We start from the raw sequence: 21,252 nt of genomic DNA on the forward strand, positions 1-21,252 counted from the left end.
TGTCTTTGGACCAAGAATCAGATGACTGTTTACACAGGGAAAGGCCCGAGGTGAATAAAGAGCAAAACGGGAGCTCAAGTATTTTTAACTCTCCCCTGGAAGTGGCTGTCTGGCATGGCCTGAAAACCTCATTCCTCCTGCCATGTCCAGCACAGCAGAGTGGGCGGTTGAGACGCCAGTGGCATTCTAGAAGCAGCATCTCAGAATGGTACCGGCAGTAATGGAAGGACAGTGCACCTGAGAAGCTGTCATACGGAATCATCTCATGACCCACTTTCTTTGGATACAGGAAGGGTTCAACTGCTTTGTGTTTGAGAAAGGCTGAATGGTGCATAAGGCTAAGAAAGAAATGACTCTTGAGCAAATGATTTTCAAGTGTCCAATTCCACCAAGGGAGCAGTGAGAACAAGGGCAATAACAAAAGACTCCATTGGCCACACAACAGCACGTGCCTGCCTGTGTTGCAAGGAATGGGGCTGGGGAGAGGTTTTCTTTCATAAATGCAGAAAACTGCCACAAAGGTTAAAGTTGTGCAGCGAAACAGTCAACCCCAAGCAGGGTTCTGAGTTGTACCTGAATTCAGGATTAAGTACCAAGAAATAGGACTGTCCCCCTACCACCCTAGTTCCATCACTTCTGCTAGAGGAGTCTTCACACCAAGGTGATTAACTGCAACCGCCCACCCACACATCTTCTCAATTCCAGGTTTATTCCTCCTCTCCCCCAAGAGACAGGAAGTACAAGCTTAAGGTCCTCGTATGGCAGTGGCTTGTGTCCCACTTGGCAAGGCTGGTGATTGTCAACATTTTTATTTATGAAAACAGATTTCACATGACGTTTTTCTTTCCTCTAAAGGGCAGCAGCACAGAAATTATACATCAGTCATCTAGTGATACAAAGTGGTGGTCACCCAGGCAGTGTTGCTTTTCTGCAAACAGGAGACAGTCGGCTCCGAGGTTCTGGAAGGTTTATTCAAGCTTTTCACTGGGTGTCAAGATTTCTGTCCCAACCTCTTTAGTCACCATTTACAGCAAGAAAAGCCAGCAAGTGAAAAACTGTTAATTTATTGATTCAGTGAACTTAAAAAAAAAAAAAAACAAAAAAACACACAATCCCCAATACATGCAGTTCAGGATTAAGTATCACATTTGCAGCACATTGTTGAGTCTCTACATAAAAGTATGCATCACCTGTATAATCCCATTCCATCACTTCCCCCAGCCTCTGCAATACCTGGTTGGGGTTATTTCCATTGACACATCCATATAGCTCCAAAGCATTTATTACTGGTTTTGAGCCAGATGTTTCCTCGCCACCTACCCCCCCCCATCCCCACCCTGGGGGTACTTTTTAATGACAAGATGTCACTCAGTCATAGATTTAAGCAGCTCACTGACAAACTTTGGCTTGTCTGCTCAAAGGGACCCTGCTTTTGCTTTTGGGTTTACATCTCAATGGCCTTGACGCTGATCAGTTACTATCCACTCCTATTCATGTGTAGGAGGGCAGGTTGCTTTCTCCTGTGTATGCTTGTGCAGTAACACAGGTTTCTAGATGAATCATTAATCTGAACTGGCATTAAAGGAGACTGTTGACGGGGCTCTCTCAGATCCATTTCAATGCATATATAAAAATTCTTCCAATTGTTTGTGTCCCCAAATGATTTTGCTTCCATCCTCATCACAGCAGCACCTGGGAGAAGCTAAGTCATTTCCCTGAGTAGGCGCAGGCGGAGGCCCACGGCCGCGGGCTCTCTCTGGGACTCAGCACCTGCCTCGAGAGCACCACCGTGTGGTCCCGCTGGAACCAACCCATGGGGGAGTGCCCATCTCAGGGCGTGTTCCAGAACTTGAACTCTGTGCCCTGCCTTGCTTTCACCCCTCAAAAGTCATGTTCCTTCCTCTCAAGATCTACCTTTGCACTGTTTTATTTTTAAACTGATTCCCTGTCTTCTTTAAACAACCCGCTCTCATGTCCTCTATCCCTGCCCCAAGGATTACAAACTCTTCTGTCTCCTCTAATCAATCAGATGGAGAGTACCTTCCTTCTCTGCAAGGGAATACACATGCTTTGAGCCTCATGAGTACTGGTGTGCTTAAGAATGCCTGTGAGGGGACCCAGCAGAGGGACCGATGTCCACACGCCTCATGGAACTGGCACTGACACCCCTGAGTGCTAAGAAGAACTGGGAATGCCTGGTCTGCATTATACACTCCGTGTATACTTCTCCCGCCCAGTCACCCACCGCTGGCTAGAATAGGATAGGGGTGGGCCAGCTGATAGGATCCTGGGGAGAGTGAGCTGCAAGCAAACCCGATGAAAATCTTAGCACTTCATCAGTTCTGCTCTCACCATGGGATTTCTCAGCTGAAGCAAAACCTTGCAGTTAGACCCACTTGTGGCCAACAACCTCTGATACACCCATCTGTATTTGGCACAGGAACCTTCTGTTCTCGCCACGCCAGGTCTATGTTTTTGAACATAGGCAGTACCTGAGATGACAGTGTAACACTACCCTGTTCCCCACATTATTTTTGCTTTTCTTTAGGAAACAGTAAATCCTTATCTTAGGCACTTTTAACCTGTTACAAGGTAATGAAGCAAACAAAATGTCTAATGAAACTTACTGAGATGAATTTAAGAAATAATATGCTAACCGGAAAGGATACTGGGTGGGTGAATCTACCATAGCTTTGTCTAGATATAAGACTAGACTCACACACACACTCTCTCATCCGTCTTTTGAATTTTCCAAGACTGCTTCCTAATCCAGGAAAAGACTCTAAAATCTCAGGGGAGCTAGGTCCATCTGCACACAAAATGGTTTTGGAGCTAGGAAAAGAGGAAAGGTCTGGACTAGACTCAGTTCAGTTTGGGAAAGAACCAGTCATAGTCAGCCAGCCACAAGTTGGGTGTCAAGACCAGCCTTGGAAAGGAGTGAGCATTTTAAACTCAGTTATGCTTTATGTCTAAGGCATGAACAGAGGTAAAAAGTAGCGGTGGCGAAAAAGTAAACTGCATGCATAAAATGGAACAATTACTCCCTTGCCAAGCTGCAGCCACAGAGCCTGAGGACAGGCAGGTGAGCTGTGTCTGCACATACTACATCCTGATGAGAGAGAGAAAGGCAGAAGTCAGTCACCCGACCCTTCTCCAGATGCTTGTATTGCCTCTGGGGGACTCAAGCAAAAGAAGCAGGGTTACTACTTCATCAAGACTCTCCAGCAGGCTCTCCCTGCCTGGTCCAGACAGGTGACGTGAAGGAAAAAAAAGAAGAGTGGGGGAAGGGAATGGGTGACAAAAGAGGAGATGGGTGGGGCAGGAAAGACACACAGTGGCACATCTCCCTAATAAATAATAACCAACAGCTTGGTGTCGCCTAGAAGGGCATGTCAGAAGGTGTCTGACAATCTGAAACACCTGTGTGTTGCTGCCTGCCATATCAATATAGGTTCAGCCAAGAAGTGCTGTCCAGTTTCTTATTTTCAGGTAGAACAAATGTGTACATTAATATACAGGACGTGCAATGAAGGCAGGAAGCACTGGTTTGAGAACCTTAACTGAATGCATTTCCTGGCTTTGGGATCTTGTTTTGTTTGTATTTTAAGTTCCCACTGACCAAAGGACAAAAATAGAACCTACATTTAGAGATAGGACCTGCTACCAATATCAATACAATTTTATTGGAATATGGAATGTAAACAGATGCTTTCAAACAATCTAACCTTATAAAAATGTATGGCATTATTAAATAGTTAATAAAGAAATCCTAAAGTGTGATGTGGTGGTAGACACCTTGAGCTCTAGCCCAGTGTGAGAGGTCCCCAGAGTTGTGGCATGGCTCTGCAGCTGGGGTCAGGGGGCTGCGTGCAAACCATGTTGATAACAGGTCCCCAGAGTAACATCAGCCCCCATTTTTCAAATCTTCTTAAACAAAATACAGCTTCCTTTGCTTAACACGAAGGCTAGCACAATGGATCCCTATCTTTGACACCTGTCCCAGCAGCTCCACTACCTCCCCAAGTCCCATGTATATTGCTCTCTCTGGTCGCTTGGGTTACGGGTGACCCTGCCCACATAACACCAGTCTCTGCATGTGAGAAAGACTTTTCTTTGCCAACACATTCATGGATACCTATAAGAGCTCAAAAATGCAGATTACCCTGATTACAGAGGGAAACTGTTTCTCATGGGGATAAAAAGGGGTAAAGGGTAGGAAAGGAGGACTTTCCCTCCCCTGCCACCCAATTTGTCTTTCCTGAATAAATTCTAACAGGATGTTTTTATCCTCCCTCCCTGAAGACTGACTTTCCAGCTTTAGTCATGGTTGTGAACAAAAAAATCTTTGTTTCAGAGATGTGCATTAAAATAGGTACACATACAGGGATGTGCTGGGAAATGAAGTTTTCCTTAAAAGACTGGAAAAAGAAAAAAAGCTACATGAAAAAAAGAGCAACAAGATTTTAAGGTTAGGCAAATCAACGAAGGTTACATACAGTAAGCTCCAAGTTATGCAACTTAGCATTCAAATTTTGATGGAACAGATGGACCTGTCCGAGGCATCACAAGGTTTAAAGTGATGCCTCCTGACATCAAATGGGACTCTGGTGAGAGTGACTGCAGTTTGCTCCCAAACGAATACACTTAGAAGAAAACGGCAGGGATGAGGTACATTTCCCAGAGAGCTCATGTCGTTAAAAAAAAAAAAAGAAAAAAAAATACATAAAACATGAATCTGTAAAAGAGTTTAGAAGAAAAAAAAAATACTGTCACTGTTTTAGTATCTCCTTTTCATAAATGAGGCTGGTGTGTCAGTTCAGACTGCTAAAACTTGAGCCTGAATCTCACCAAAGGAAACCCAGACCGCAGTGGAATAGATAGGAAGTCAGATATTCAGAGCTTGTTGACTTCAACAGGTTAATTCAACAGTGGTCTCCTGTTAAATAAAGGAAATATACAACAACTCCGAGTCTCTCATCTCCCATGCATTCCAAAGGGAGAGGCCCCTCAGATTCTCAACTATGTGCATCGTCAGGCTGCCCAATGGCAGCTCCCTGTAGACTAGTGCTGGGGAGTTTCTTTTGACAGACTTTTAGGTCTTTACTCTTCTTTGCGTTTAGAAGGAATGGCTAGAATTTCTTTTTATCACACTGTAGTTTTCCTTCAAGGTTTGTGTTTGGTTGGTTGGTTTTATTGGCAAGCATCAATGCTGCATTACCCGTCGCTTTCCAGTCTTCATCGGGCTGCCGTGAGACCACTGGAAAGTACAGCGTTATCTGCACAAGGCTGGGACTGCTCCTTCACCACAGGGTCTGCAAGAAACCAGGAGGACACTCAGCGGAGGCAGGACCAGCCCGGGTTAGGGGCAGACACCATGGCAGACCCGACCTTCCTCAGTGAGACAGAAACACAGGAAACCAGGGTTAAGAGGGCAACAAAAATCAGAGATGCTGAGAAATGACTGGGAAACGCTCTCATAGTCAGCTCATACCTCTTCAGAGTACACGTGCAACTGCTGAGAATTAGGGAAAAGAGAGGCACAGAAACACCCACTGTCCACTGCTCAAAATTTCTACTCATTTTCTTATGTGTTATTTTCCTTGACTACTAATGACATATCCAACTCCTAATTTCTTCAAAGTATGTGTGATGATAAACACTTCAGAGAATGGAAAGGGTAAATAAAAGGAACCATTAGAAGGTCTATGGATTTTAAGCAACAGCATAAAAAATTTTTTGTAAGTATACCATGTATTTGGAAAAGCAGACAGATCATGATTTGCATAATACAAACATCAGTGTTCATAATCCAATCAAACTCAGAGTAAAAACAGCTTTCTGTGATGGAACCTGGAGAGACGACATCCAGTTGCACTTGAAGAATGAAGGGTAAGATTTTTTAAAATCTGCTTTCAACTACAGTTCATGGGCAAGCAGGCTCACAACCAGAGAGCATGAATTCTTTGGGCAAGATTTACTTAATCTCCAGAGGGGGAAAAAGAAGGAGGAAAGATATTGAGGAAAGATAGCGTACTGGTTAAGCAACAGACAGGTTGAAAGGTCTAATCTTGCTTCAGAGAGAAAACTAAGACAGGTCACTTAACCTCCCTTATGCTCAAGTCTCCTCTGTGACTGATTAAATGACCTCACACTGTCTCTAATGAAAATCCGGGATATCCTTTATCAGAAGGAGAACCACATGCATGCAGATAAATAAACAGTCACATAAACTGAGTATACACACATACTTCAAAGTGAGACCTAAGAAGTCAGTAATACAGATAGGATCTTAGCGAGGGCTTTCCATACTTGCTGTCCTTTCCTCAAATTCCTTGTATTTATTTAACTTCCTTCTTTAAAAATATGCTATGATCACCTTATTATTTTCAACAAGTCACTTGTTTTTTTGGAGGGGAAAAATCTTTGATTAGGTTTCCACACAAATGTATGTATTTTAAAATTAAGTCTTAGATACTTCTGATCTATCAACTTGGGGGTCATAGGCAATGGTCAAACAGACCTGACTCAGGGGAACTATAGCAATGAACAAGCAAACACCTGCGAACACCAAGAAACAGATCTGCAGAGTTATTTCAAGAGTCTAGAACTAATGGGGCCAAAACCCAAGGACAATTCATCCAAATTTCCAGAATTCTTTTGTCTGGCCTCAAAGATAGAAGGTGGAAGAATCTCCCTTTGACAAACCAGGCCCCAGAGACTCACAGAAGTACGGGTGCTCCATGGCCTCTTTGGCAGTCAGTCTCTGTTGATGGTCATATCGCAGAAGTTTGTCCAGAAGATCCAGGGCCTCAGGGCTGACAAGGTGTCTGTTCTCACTATGGATAAAATTTTCCCAGCGTTTCCGTGAATGTCTGAGAAGAAAAGTAAAGCATTAGTATTCTGAGGTTAAATTCCACAAAAATCCTTTTTAGGGCTAAAGCCAGCAGTCTTAGAGCACTGCACTGATTATAAGCTGGTTAAACCTCACTGTTATTGGTACCACCTGTCACACCCCTACCCACCAGCACCCTCAAATAAAACAGTACTCTGAAATGGATACATACTTAATTAAAATGTCTACATTTGGTGCAAAATTTGTGGAACCTTTCTAGATAATGTTTTATGCCTCAGGCTTTGAGTCAATTCTGGGTGAGGCATGGAGGTAGGTGAGTAATCTTTATTGTTTAGCAGATATATTTAGAGAGCTGGCCGCAGAAACATGGAGGTTCCATAAAATTACTCTCTGAAAATCATCAACACAACATTTACTTCTCAACACCATTGTACTGTATCTGAAAATATGCTTTAAAATTTGCTCTTACAGAAAATCCATTATACAGAATAAGAAGAAACTATAATTCTCTTATTCAAAGAAGAATCACAGCATTCTAAGATTCTGCATTAAAATAAGCAGATGCAGTTCCAGAAAGTTCTTTCCTGTGGCATGATTTTTGTCTTCCATTTTCTATTAACAGAAGTAAAATGATTAGAAGACAGATGTAAACAATGCTAAAATAGCTCAAGTTAAAATATATATGGGGGAAAAAAGAATATCTCAATTCTGATATAATTAGAAAGGGGAAAGAGCTTCAGAAAGTGATTTCGACTACCCTTTCCCCTTCTGAAATGGGATAAATTCAGAGCCTCTTTCTCTCTCTCTTACTTACTGTCCCAGAATATCGTTGAAGTGCGGATCTAGGTCTATGTGATACTTCTTCAGATACCCATACAGCTCATCTGTACCCAGAACCTTGGCAATGCGAACAAGCTGAAACACAAAACAAACTGACCAAATCACTGAGCACAGAACTCACTGCAAGCCCGCGGGGATGCTGGACCAAGGAATTAGAAGGCTTCCACATCACTACATTTCCGGGGAACAGATACAGATCTGAGCCCAGGGCAGACAGGCAGCAGACTCACGGATATGAAGTTCACATGAACGCACATTTTCAAAATGCCTTTAAAAGGATAACACAACTTATGACAATAATCTTTTAGAAGCTGATGATTATGGGGACATAAAACCTAATACCTATGGGCTCCCCTGGTGGTCCAGTGGTTGAGAATCCGCGTGCCAGTGCAAGGAACATGGGTTCGATCCCTGGTCCCTGAATATCCCACATGCCATGCAGCAACTAAGCCCATGAGCCACAACTACTGAGCCTGTGCTCTAGAGCCCGGGAACTGCAACTACGGAAGCCCACATGCCCTAGAGCTGTGCTCTGCAACAAGAGAAGCCACCACAATGAGAAGCCCGCGCACCAAAGTGACAGAGTAGCCTCCACTCTCTGCAACCAGAGAAAGGCCATGTGCAGCAATGACGACCCAGCACAGCCTAAAAACAAACAAAAAACAAAACCAAACGACTAGAATCTTGTACAAGGAGGTACTTAGCTTTTTTATAGACTCAACTTGGAAGTTGGGCATAAAACAGCACTGTCTCTATCTTTGGGACCACAGATAAGATTCTGTGAAATTCTTTGCCCTGAAGAAAAGCTTACACTGAGTGGTATTTAGGGACTCAATGACAGCATTCCTATCAAGATGCTATTTTCTTGGTATCTGCCCCCAAATGGATGGGAGTCAGATGGTATTTGCTTACCTGGTCATAGTTATCCTGTCCATGAAAGAAGGGCTCCTTTCGAAAGATCATGCTTGCTAACATACAGCCCAAACTCCACATATCCAAGCTATAATCATACATCTATGGAAATAAAGACAACCTATCAGTGAAGGGGGTTTTACAAATGTCATTTTTCTGACCTGAGTTTCTAATCTTCTATAGATATTTTAAAATTCAAAGCCAAAAAAAGGAGCTGAGACAAATCCATCATTATCATTTTATCATTTTGGGATAGAATATAGACTGGATTTGAATGTAACCAAACTGACTATAAATAAAAACCAGGAAAAAGAAAAAGCCAGGAAAAGCCCTAAGCAAATGTAAAAAGAACTCAGCGGTGCCTCATTAACAACTTTACCTGATAGTCCACAAGGAGCTCTGGTCCCTTGAAGTACCTGGAGGCCACTCGGACATTGTACTCCTGGGCGGGATGATAGAATTCTGCCAGACCCCAGTCTATCAGTCGCAGCTATAAATACGACAGAAATAAAACATGTGAAAGGAGTGTCTCCAGATGCCTCTGTCTTACAACAAGGCCACATCCCATTTGATAATCTTTGGCCACATAAAAAATGTTATCAAGTGCACTGGCTAAAGGCTCATGTACTTTCTGGGAACTGCTAAAAGGTCATTTCTAGAGCAGAGCACTTGGTTGCAATCTTAGTTGTTTTTCCTTAACATTTAAATTATCCTGGCTTATCATTTCTCTAGATCAATAAAGCTTAAGCTTGTCTTCTGCCCCCATAACCAGCTGCATGTGTTAACCTATCGCTCATTACTCACAGTTTCCATTACAAGCTCTAGTCTAACAGAAAGGGTTGGGGACATGTGCCCCACTCCAGGACTGAAGCACTGCTCTAGCTCTTCACTAATCTAACACTAGTTGATTCATCCACTCACCAGTCAGGGGCAATCAGAACTGAGTTTCAAAAACAGGAGGGACCCATGTGTACTTTTACGGCCAGGCAGATTGGTCTGAGGGTCATGAAGAAAGGAAGTAAAAATCACCAGCTGTAGTTTCTTTTTGAGGCCCTCTAGGAAAACCATGACCACAGTAAACAAGTGACTACAGTTAGGGTCAGCTGTCTACTTTCCCTGTGCGCTACGCTTATGTGAAGTAGAAACCAACACTGGAGACTGGAGAAATAACAGTATCATAAGTCTGCCAAAGGAAACAGCATGGGTCTTTAGAAACCACCTAGGTACTGGCCAGAATTCGGGTCGGCCCTGAGCCTTCCAATGAAAGGCTTGTTGCTGCCTGGCTGTAATGGTACCTTTTTCTGCTGGTGATCTATCATGACATTGTGAGGTTTCACATCCCTGTGCATGATTCCCTTGCTGTGGCAGTAATCCAGAGCCTATTAGATAAGAAAGCACAGAGAAAAGTAAGCAAACCCTCAACCACCCATGCCCCCCAGTGCAAGTATATGCTCATTGTGACAGTTTGATTTGAACACCATCTCCCAAAGGGTAGTCTTACTGCCTGTAGTAAAAGAGAAAAAACATGCTCCAGAAGGCACCCCTTGCTCTCTGGGCACACTATGCTAGCAGCTGGTAGAAAGGGGGCTGTGGAGAGGACACCAAGGGCTATTATAGAAGTTTCTTTACAAGGGGGATGACATAGTAATACTTATTCAGGTACTCCTCTCCTACTTGGCACTGGTAGCAACAGACCAGCCACCTGGATTTAGAAATCATACGTTGGCTTAATTTGGTGTGTTTAAAACCAGATTGAGGAACCACACTGGAGTCACTTCTCATAATAGTTGGAACAACACATGAAGGATCCACATGGACATGAAAAATGACATCCCAATCTTATCTGCAACACGGCTAGTCTTTCAGGTAAGTGTCCCATATGAGTTCTCTAGATTAACATATCTTCTAATATTAGTACTGTCCTTAAAAACAATCCCTGAGCCAGTTGGGCTTTACAAACTATGATTATGACTCTAAGGGATAAAATTGCTTCCTATAAGATCACTGATATGGCGCTAAGTTTTTTAAATGTATAAGTCAATAGTTTTTTTACTAAATTCCTCAAGTCGTGCCACCATGACCACAATCCAGTTTTAGAACTTCTTCATCATCCCGAGAACTCCGTTAAGCTTCCAATCCTGTCTGCTGCTCCTTTCCTCCCCTCTCCTCCCAACCACTGCTCTACCACCTGTGCTACAGGTTTGCCTTTTCTGGATCTTCAGAAAATGAAGTAATACAATGTAAGTACTTTATCTCCTCTTATGCAGCACAATTTTCCTAAGATTTATCCATGTTGCTTTGCTGAATCCCTGGCTTTTCCCCACAAGATGCCAGCAGCATCCCTCCAATTGTGAGAACCAAAAATGGCTCCAGACATTGCCAAATGTCCTGAGGGACAAAGTGAACCTGATTGAGGCCCGCTGGGATTAGAATCCCAAGGGCACTGTACTAGGAGTATGTAAGCCAGAATACGATCCATACGACCAGCATTCCAGGAATATGCAAATTTTGCTTTTCCCAGACACAAAAGAGTATACAGTATATGATGCTTTTCACATGAAGGTCAAGAACAGGTGAAACCGAACTATGGTGGAAAAGGTGAGAATATAATCTACGCAAGGAGAGAAATCTTCTGTAACTGCACTGTCCTATATGGTATTTCAATTTAATTTTTCTCTTTGTCTTGTTTTCTATCAACAGTGGCAGCAAGACTCCACATTGGCTCTGGGGCACTGTGTAGGGAACCAGGGCTCCCGAGGACCCACCTCCCTAAACCGGAACCAGGAGCTTGGACAGGAAGCCTGAGTGAGTCACCAAGCGATCCCTCTGCAGCCCTGGACCTCAGTTCCTTCAACATTTTCTACACTTCTTCTTCCCTATCCCTATTTTTCCCCATCTTTGAGAAAACGTAGCAAGTATTGATTCTGTCATTTTGCCCAGTCTTTGCCCAAAGGAATAAACTAATTAGGACCACAGTACCTAAGGTGTGAAAAATATCTGAAGAAAGAAACAGCTGAACAAATATAGTAAGGGGATGAATTCTTTCACCAAGTTCACTATTTGGCTTCCCTGTGGAGGTACTGACTGCTCTTAAATTCCTTGGGGGACTTACTTCAATTTAAAAACCTGATAGTTTCTGACCATTAGGCATGAAAGATATTTTTCAAGTTTCATCTGGGATTCTCTGCCTCATTAGCAGAAAGTATGACCCCCACAGTGTAGCTGCTGCCTCCAGAAGGCAGAGAGGGCATCTGGCACTGGGGGGGCCACTGAAATGACCAGCCTGCAAAGATGTGTATTATTACTGTTATTGGGATGCTGTGACCTAATCCAAGGACACCTCTACATTCTTCCAGAGGTTCTTAAATTGAGATCCATGCATTCCATCCTAAAACTTTATGTAATGTTATATGTATATTTTTATATGCATGGGGGTGGCTCAGCTTTCATTAGATTCTTAGTGACCCCTGACCCTAAAAAACCATTAGTCTACTCCATTGTACAAACCTTTTTAGAATTCTTAAGTTTTTTTCCTAGACAAACTAAAAAAGATCATTCCTTAGTCAATCAATAACACCTGAAAATTTCAGTCCTGGGATTAGTAAGTCTCCTAGAAAATCCACTCATCGCCTCTCCTTGCATGTCACAGTTAATTAGCTAGGGCTAAACACGGAGGTTACAGGGCAGGTTGTCTCATATAAGAAAGGGACTATAAGAAACAGCAAGAATAGGATGGCTGTAGAATGTCCACGATCCTTGGATGCATGTCCTTCCATGATGTAACTTAACGCCCTGCCCATGAAAAAGTGGCATCTACTACTTCACCCTTTGAATCCAGGTCTGGACACGTGCCTTGCTTTGGCCAATAGGGCATTAGCAAACGTAACAAAAGCAGAGGCTTGTAAAGGGTTTACATATATCAAGGTTTGCCCTCTCTTGTTGTTGGGGCTTGAGACCACCACAGGAAGTAGCCCAGACCAACTTTCTGAAGGATGAGACCTCAAGCTACACCGGCTGCCATCCCAGCCTAGACCTTCTTGCCCTAGTCAAGCTGACCCAGATCAAAAGACCCACCCATCCAATCCAGTGAATTATGGCAAATAATAAAACTGTTTTCCAAAAGTCACTAAGTTTAGGGTGATTTGATATGTAATGAAAACTAATAAGCATTAAACAGCAAAAAACAAAACAATTAAAAACCAAGAACCAACAAGAGTTATGAGGACAGAGATTCTAACCTGTGTATAATGTTCCCAGTACCCCTAATCTGGCCATTTTTCTCAGGTCCACTGGAAAGTTTCTACGTAAAGATCCCACAATGAAGGCCTCAATAAGTTACCCACCCACCCCCATCTCAAACCCATTAAATTCTCTGGGTGTCAAGATATATTCTTCTTGAGTTCTATTATGTTCTCTCAAAGAACTCCTTTAATGAATAATCCTGAAAAAAATTCACTGTTTATGACTGTTACTTACTTTAAGTAGTTCATACATATAAAACCGGATATCAAAGTCTGTCAGGATCTGGTACAGTTGCTGGAATGGATTTCAGAAAACAGAAAGTTAATTTAGTCTTACTGCCTGTTGCTATCCTGAAGTTTGTCATTATTCTCTGTAAACTTAGTGCTTACGCCACTCAAGAACCCCAGAACCTCTTGCTACCTGATTTGGAACAAATGAAGGCAAAGACTAAAGACAAAGGTCTAATATTTCAGTCTTCAGAAGAAAAAATGAAAGAAATTCCAAAAGCATTAAAAAAAAAAAAAAAAAAAAAACCCATTTGCACCAACTTGGATCTTTTAAAAACTTGTGTAAGTGCTCCATGATTTCAACAGTCACAATTACATTATTACAGAAGTGAAGTCCAAGCTGTCCAACTGTCCTCATATTCTTAATGAACTTCAAACAAATGACCCCCACTGCAGCACCACAGTTTAGAGAACCGAGTTCCCAGGGGACAGTAGAATCTGAAAACCTCATCAGCCCACATGGTAAAATGGTGACAAGACAGACAGTCTGCTCATGAAACACGAGCAAAATGAACTGCTATAGCATTTGGAGATGGCAAGAGACTTAACGAAATAAAAAAACCCCAAAAACCCTCCAATCCTCCAAAAATCAGTTTCAGGCTGGAAAAAAGAACACTTTATAGGCAAAAACTGATGGTAACTAAAGACACAAAATGTTTGGGGCGTGGGGGAGGAGTGGTAGGGTGAGATGTTTTAAAAAAAAAAAAAAAGGAGGAGGAGGAAAGGAGGGAGGTCTGGATGGATATGGGTTCTGAAAATGATTTCAGGCCTAACTGACACAAATTACAGTTTTCATAACTGGTAATCAAAGTTTGTTTTGGATTGAGAATTTTGTTTGTTTTTTTAAATGTCAATTTCTAAGAGACAGAATAGAATCTAGCATATCCAGGTTCATTTAAATCATCACAAACCCCTGTCGGAAACTGTATTATTATTTAGACAATAAATAATAACTCTTTTCCCATCAGTTCAAGCCACATCTTCTATAAAATGACTCAGTACACCTTTATCGAACCTACTTTGTTTCTCTACTGGAAGACTCAAGCCACGTAGGGACTCTCTTCAAGGGGAACAGAACAGTGTATACACAGTGCGTCTATGTAAAAGGGGGGGAAACTACAACATACGAGTATTTGTATCTGCAAGAATGTCTATTCACTGTGTACCGCTTTATATTAATATTTTGCTAAGTGGCTTTAGTTGTGTCCGACTCTTTGTGACCCATAGACTATAGCCCACCAGGCTCCTCTGTCCATGGAATTCTCCAAGCAAGAATACTGGAGTGGGCTGCCATTTCCTCCTCCAGGGGATCTTACCAACCCAGGGATCAAACCCATGACTCATGTCTCTTGCATTGGCAGGTGGGTTCTTTACCACTAGCGCCACCTGGGAAGCCCATATATTAATATTTTAGATCCATGTAAACATACTACCTGTTCGAAAAAATTTTTTAGGAAAAACAAATTTTCCAAGAATCAAACCTAACTCTAATACCAGGACTTAGTCTCTTTCTCAAATTTCCCCTTATAAGTAACTCTCCCTCCAGTTTAGTAAGAGTTATCTGATTCACTCAGAGCACTACAGAGAATGAAAACATCCTTCCCAGTACACTGGTGGTGCCTTGGAGCTGCTCCACTACTGGAGGTTGACCCTGCTTGGACTGAACCATTTTCAGGCCCAATGGCAAGAACATGCCACTACTTCTGCTCAGGAGAGACTCACTCATAACAAAACACCCAGGCATTTTGTTCTCCCCCAGGTCTGCATAGCAAGAAAGGCTTCTTCAGCAGCACACCAACCGACAGCCTATATGTAGAGACATAGGCCGGGGATACGATCTCCTTGAGTGCCAAATCAGCTCTTTCTCTGAGAGTTAAGGAGATCACACCTAGCGATGGTGCCAAGTTGAACCTCAAGTCAATAAACAGACCATGAAAGTGGAAAGAGCATTTTCTAATAATCCTCAGAGGGCTAGAATATTCTATTTCCAGAAAACAAATGTGGGATATTAATTGGATCTTTATCATGCATGGAAGGCTTTCCTTTTGTACCATGCGCTATCCATACCAAGCAATGGCGTAAGGCATAAAAAAAATGTCCTTGGACTGCCAACACAGTACTTCCAGCTACTCCAACCAATATCACTTTTAATGCAATCAGATCAGATCAGATCAGTTGCTCAGTCATGTCCGACTCTTTGCGACCCCATGGATCGCAGCACGCCAGGCCTCCTGATACAAAAACCACCTGCTGAATATAGTGTTTAGGTCTAACGCATCATGAGGTCCTGAGTGACAGACTGACATTCCCTCTCATTTTTCAGCTCTGGGAAGGAGGAGACCAAACTACACCTGTAACAGGACCCAAGAGTCTACGTTGGGCTTCCTCCAGCTTTTGTAGCTCCTTCTTCACTGAAGTCCTGAGGAGTTCCCCACTCTGATCAAACAAATCTGTGTTTTTCACCTCTGTCCTTCCCTCTGGCAAATCTAGAACACCTGCCCTGCTACCTGAGCCGGTAACCCAGGCTCCTGCCCACAGCGGTCTCCTCCTCTTCTGAATCCCAGGCAGGCCACTGTTCTCTCGGGCACTCACAGGACACTGACAGCAGCAGTGTCCCAAGTGAACATTCCGCACATGGGCACTGGCAGTGACCTGGAATTCTCAAGATACCTTCTCACTCTGCTGTGAACAATGAGAGGCTTCTCCACTTTGCCCACACGCCGAGTCCTATGCTGCCACCCCTGCATATCACACAGCATATGCATGACAGGGTCGAATGGGTGCCGTGGCTGCTGGCAGTCACTGATCTGGCGACTCAAGACCTCTGAACTTTCCCTCCCCCAACCAAGCATGTCCAGGTACAATCCTGATAACCAGGTACAACTCTGTCTATATTCTAAATCCCTGCATGGCAGAATGACATGTTTTATATACCTCACACCACATGTGGCATTTCTGTGCTTGCACATAGAAAGCGGTCAATAAACATGTCTTTGATGATGCTCACTAGTGAATAGAACAGAATTAAAACTGTCTTCAAGAAACACAAGTACTAAGGCTTCATGACAAATTAGGAAGAGAAATTTCACAAGAACCACACTTCTCCTCTATTCTTCTTAGCTAAGTGGAGAACATTAACTAACCAACTGCCAAATACTGACAGGAAGTTAGTTTTACTCACATTTTCATCAAGTTTAAGTGACCTTGAAAAACAAAACAACCCTACGCTTCCTGGAAGTCTACGAAGGTGCTAAGGAAGAAACTATTCACCAATCCTAGTTTGGTTCCAAAGCCTCAAACACACTGGCATCGACCTCCAAGTCAGTTACACACCAGGACTATTCAAAGGGCCCAAGGTAGACATTTCCTGGACCTTTTAATTAACCTCAGAAAGTCCGAGAAGAATGGGAAAAATGAAATCTGCTTAAGAGAATCACAGTGCCCTCTTGATGTAAAACCAACACCCAGAAAGGAATGGCCACAAGGGGGCCTCACTCGTGCCGTCTACACACAGACAGTTTTAGAGGTCCGGTCACAGTGCAGCTTCAGATTCCAAGCCTCCATTCCCGACAACCGTCATTCAAGAGGAATTCTCACTTCAAGCAGGTTCGCAACCAGACACGGGAATCACCAACACAGCAAACTCTCACCGTACACACACAGTCTGCACATTCCCTGCCATACACAGCTTGGCTACACCCAGAAACCAGTGGTCCCCACGAAGGGAGAAGAAAAAGTGAGGGGAGTGTGCAAGTGAAAGGTGTCGAATGCAGCAGGCACTGTTTACACACAATCCCAAAATCCAGAATGAAACCAAGGGCAACATTTTTAGAAATTTAAGGAAGCAGAACAAATCATTAATCAAGTACATCAAAGTTATCACAAATTACCTGAAACATGCCTTACAGAGAAATAACAAAATGTCAATCATCTATAATAAAAGTAAATTTTGTTGCCCCAATTAAGGAAACTTTTAGTCTGTGAATGCACCATCTCCACATCAAACCTTAACAGCATTAACAAGGCCTCAAGATAATCAGGTAGTCAAGGCCTAATTTTATGTGAGTGATATGACATTTTCCATGGATTAATATCGGTCTACCATCTTCTCAAGATGGAATCCATTTGGGATGTCTTATAAATTTTTTAAATGCCCAAATGATATATATTTTTACTTAAAATGCATATTCACTTTTATTTACATTTTCCCCAAGGCATGGAGAACTGAGACCCATGTCTCAACAAAAACTCTTTCTACCTTAAAACAGTACCTTAGCTTCCTTGAAACAATTTTGAGTTTGGGAGTTTTCTATAACTACTCATTCCAATTTCAAGAAACTGGCTTTTTCTATTCATTTGTTTTCAAGTTTTGTCTTTTATTCTAAATATCACCATGTATCTTTTATCATCATTTTGACATATATGAATCAAAACTGATGATTTTAAGGAGAAACTGACCAAAGCATTACCACTACCACAAAATAAAATCAAGGGAAAAAAAATCAGCAAGGCCATAGAAAATCTGAATAAGATCTAAATTAACAAGCTTGATATAAAAAATGACCATGTACCAAAGCCACAAAGTAACCATATACAAATCCCAAATATCAAAATTATACAGATCATGTTTTCTGGACACAATGTATTCAATAAGGAAACAATTAAAAGAATCTTTTGGGAGGGTTGGGGGAGGGGGGTCATGCCATGCAGGCATGTGGGATCTTAGTTCCCCAACCAGGGATCCAACCTGTGCCCCCCTGCAGTGGAAGCTCGAAGTCTTAACCACTGAACCACCAGGGAAGTCCCAAGAATCATTTAAAAAACAAAACAAAAACACCAAGTGGATCCTGAATGGACATTTCCAGGACAATAATTACTGGGAAACTTTTGAATATAAACCCTATACAGTATATTAGATGGCATTATTATATAAAATTCTTAAGAGTACTAACAGTATTGTGGTTATGTAGGAAAATGGCCTACCTAGTTCCAGGGCTGGCATATCTGAGAGTGAAGTATCATGATGTCTACAACTGTCCTCTAAGATAATTTCAACAAAAAGATAGAGGGTAGGGTGGAGGAGAGGGAGAAATAACTACAAATGTGGCAAAACAGTAACAACTGGTAATCTAGGTAATGTAAGGGCTTAACTGTACTACTGTTCTCAATTTTCAGTAGATTTTTAAATTTTCAAAGTGAAAAAGGTTTGAGGGAAAAATTCCAAATCCACAAGTTTGGAATTTGTACTTGTAGTCTGAAAACTATATAGGCATGAGTTACATAACCATTGAATGTGGCTAAAATGGTGCTCAGGGTTGTATAGACTTAAAGCACACTTACTACCAATCAAGAAAGACAGCTGACTTCAACTCAAGAAGTTAACAGGAAAAATAGTGAAAACCCAAAAAAGAAAATAAGAAAGAAAGAAGGAAGAAAATAATTAATACAGGAGTAGAAACAGAATGAAATAAACAATTTAACAAAAACTATCTGAACAAACCAAAAGCTGATTTTTTTGAAAGCATTAATAAGAGATCTCTAACAACCTGAAGTTTTTTAAAAAAGACAAAAAAGAAAGTGAAGGTGCAAATAATATTACAAATGTAAAGGAAGGTGTAATTACAGGCCCATTAAAATTTTAAATTCTAAGAGAATGCTGTCAGTAACTTTATGTGAATATAATTTAGACAGCTTTAGAAATAATTACCTAAATAGACCTAGGAAGATATATAAAACTGGAATAAAACTTTAACCAAGAGTATATTTTAAAAAGGAAAGTGTAGTCCGAAGTCTCTTCTCCCCACCTCAGAAGACACCTAGATCATTCCCATTTTATGTAATTTTTCAGAGAACAGAAAGGAAAAGTTATCTAACTTACGAATTTGGTATAACCTTGATAACAAAATCAGAAAGACTCTAAAATAAATAAAAACAACCTTTCCTAATAAGATGGACACAAAAAGCCTGAAGAACACAGACATTAAATCAACCAATTTCCCCACTTACGGCCAGTTATACTATCCAGAAAAGAAAGTGATTTTCCTGTTACAGTCTGCTCTTCCAAAACACACACAGGCTACCTGATATTTAAGATCTTTTAAGTTGACTATGATGGCATGGCTTGAACATTCAAAAAGGACCTCCAGTTTAATAACATGGCAGAACCAACCAATCCCTACCTCTGCTTCTTCCCAAAGTTCCTCAAAAATATCTGTAAAAGAAGCAGGGGTGGAGGGGATTCACCCACAAAACTAACAGAATGGGAAGAGACAACCAATTTTGATTGTCCAGTTGACTGAGCAGACCAAAAAAACTGAGAATTCTGCCAACATTCTGCCAGCAGACGGGGCCCAGTAAGTAGCAAACACTTCACACTGAAAAACTATAGAAAGGCTCAGGAATTGATGACTCCAGGTATCACTGAAAAAGGGCAAAGAGACTGAACTGCAAGTAGGAAAACATTTTCAATACCACACTGGAAAGGGAAAATTAAGTCTTAAGTCCACAAGGTACTTCCTATAGCTCTCTCCTCAACTAAGATTCTGGCAGGCAGGCTTGCATCCTTGAGACAAGAGCTGACAATCAGTAGTCAGTTCATTAACACTACAGTAGGCACAGGCGTTCAAAACCTGTGACATTTCAGACAACTGTAACAGAGATAAAAACCAAAAACACCCCCAAAAAGGGAATCTGGAAGAAAAACAGAAAAAGACACGAAGAAGAAAACATAATGGGGGGGGGGGAAAACATATTCTCAGTGAGAAAACAGAAGATATGACATAAAACATAAAGAACAGAATACTATTTTTAAAAATTCAGAGAAGAAAACAGAGTTCCAAGATAAGAAGTCTTAACATTTGAATGAGTTCTAGAAAGTGAGAACAAAGAAGAAAGAGAAGAAAAGAACATTAAAAATATTTTTTCAAAACGGACGGACATGAGTTTCTAGACTAAAAAGTCCTCAGAACAAAGGATGAAAGCAACCCATATGAAAGCACATCACTGTGAAATTTCAGAGACTGAGAATAAAGAGAAAATACTAAAAGCTTTCATAAGAAAAAAAAGGCAGATCACACATAAGATGAAACCAGTGGCTTCAGTGGTTAATAGTGGAACAATGCCTTCAAAATTCTGAGGCAATTCTTCACTACAACATAGAATTCTCTATCATGGCAAATATATTAATTGGGAGGACAAAATAAAGATGGTTTCAGATATGCAAGCCTCAAAAAAAACACCAATTTCCCATGATCCTTTTAAAGGAAGCTCCTAGAGGATATATGCCATCAAAACATCTCCTTTGTACAAAGTCAGATTTCTCTAGGAATTCAAAACTGATTCTCTGTGTGTCATTAAATCAACAAAGCAGCTGTCAACTTGAGAAACACAAAAATGGTGAAGTAAAATTTTTACATGTGTGGCTGTATGACTGGTAAACATTCATTAAGGAAGCAGAGGCACTGAAACCTAAGGGGTTTCACTATGAAGTTCCATTAAGACAATCTTTTAAACTTGCATTACAAAAATGTTTGGTTTCATTAAAGCCTGTTTGTTAAGAAACACACACACAATCCCAATGACAGACATTCTTAATAAACCTCAGTTGTTCATAGCAAAACTGTGATCAGTTACATATATCACCACAGTACTCTACCAGCTAAGCACTGCTCTGCTCATTAATGAATATACATCCCACTGTTCAGAGTTCACCTTTAAGGAGTTACATCACAAGGAAACTTGTTAATTGGGAAAAGCTATACAACTGTCCCACTGTTGATTGAGGATTCAATCAACCATGGACTGAAAAAACAAAAATTTCACAAAGTTGAATTTGCTGTGCTCCACCAACTACCTACACAGCATTTACTCAGTATTAGGTATAACAAGTAATGTAGAGATGATTTAAAGTACCATCTTTTATGATGTGCATATGTTGTAACATAACATATGCAAATACTGTGCCATTTTAATATAAATGCCATTTTTATATAAGCCTTGGGTTTTGGTATTCTGGGGAGGGGGTCTAGAACCAATCACCAATCTCCCATGGATACCAAGGGATGACTGTACTGAATATAAAACCTGCTTACTGTTTTATAAGGCATAATACCCATTTGT

General features: G+C 41.4%; 1 protein-coding gene across 2 annotated transcripts in view; it reads right to left on the bottom strand.

Annotated features, from left to right (window-relative positions):
* The window catches only part of CSNK2A2 (casein kinase 2 alpha 2), a 35,245-nt gene that overhangs the window by 786 nt on the left and 13,207 nt on the right, over nt 1-21,252 (bottom strand). The window contains 7 exon segments of one of the 2 annotated variants that reach the window (NM_174636.2): nt 5,219-5,312; nt 6,724-6,872; nt 7,668-7,768; nt 8,606-8,707; nt 8,985-9,095; nt 9,901-9,984; nt 13,082-13,141. In NM_174636.2, the coding sequence (NP_777061.1) occupies nt 5,236-5,312; nt 6,724-6,872; nt 7,668-7,768; nt 8,606-8,707; nt 8,985-9,095; nt 9,901-9,984; nt 13,082-13,141 (684 nt within the window). In that variant the 3' untranslated portion in view covers nt 5,219-5,235. 2 annotated transcript variants of the gene reach the window in all.

This window comes from Bos taurus, chromosome 18 (assembly GCF_002263795.3).
Source record: "Bos taurus isolate L1 Dominette 01449 registration number 42190680 breed Hereford chromosome 18, ARS-UCD2.0, whole genome shotgun sequence".
Classification (NCBI taxonomy): Eukaryota; Metazoa; Chordata; class Mammalia; order Artiodactyla; family Bovidae; genus Bos; species Bos taurus.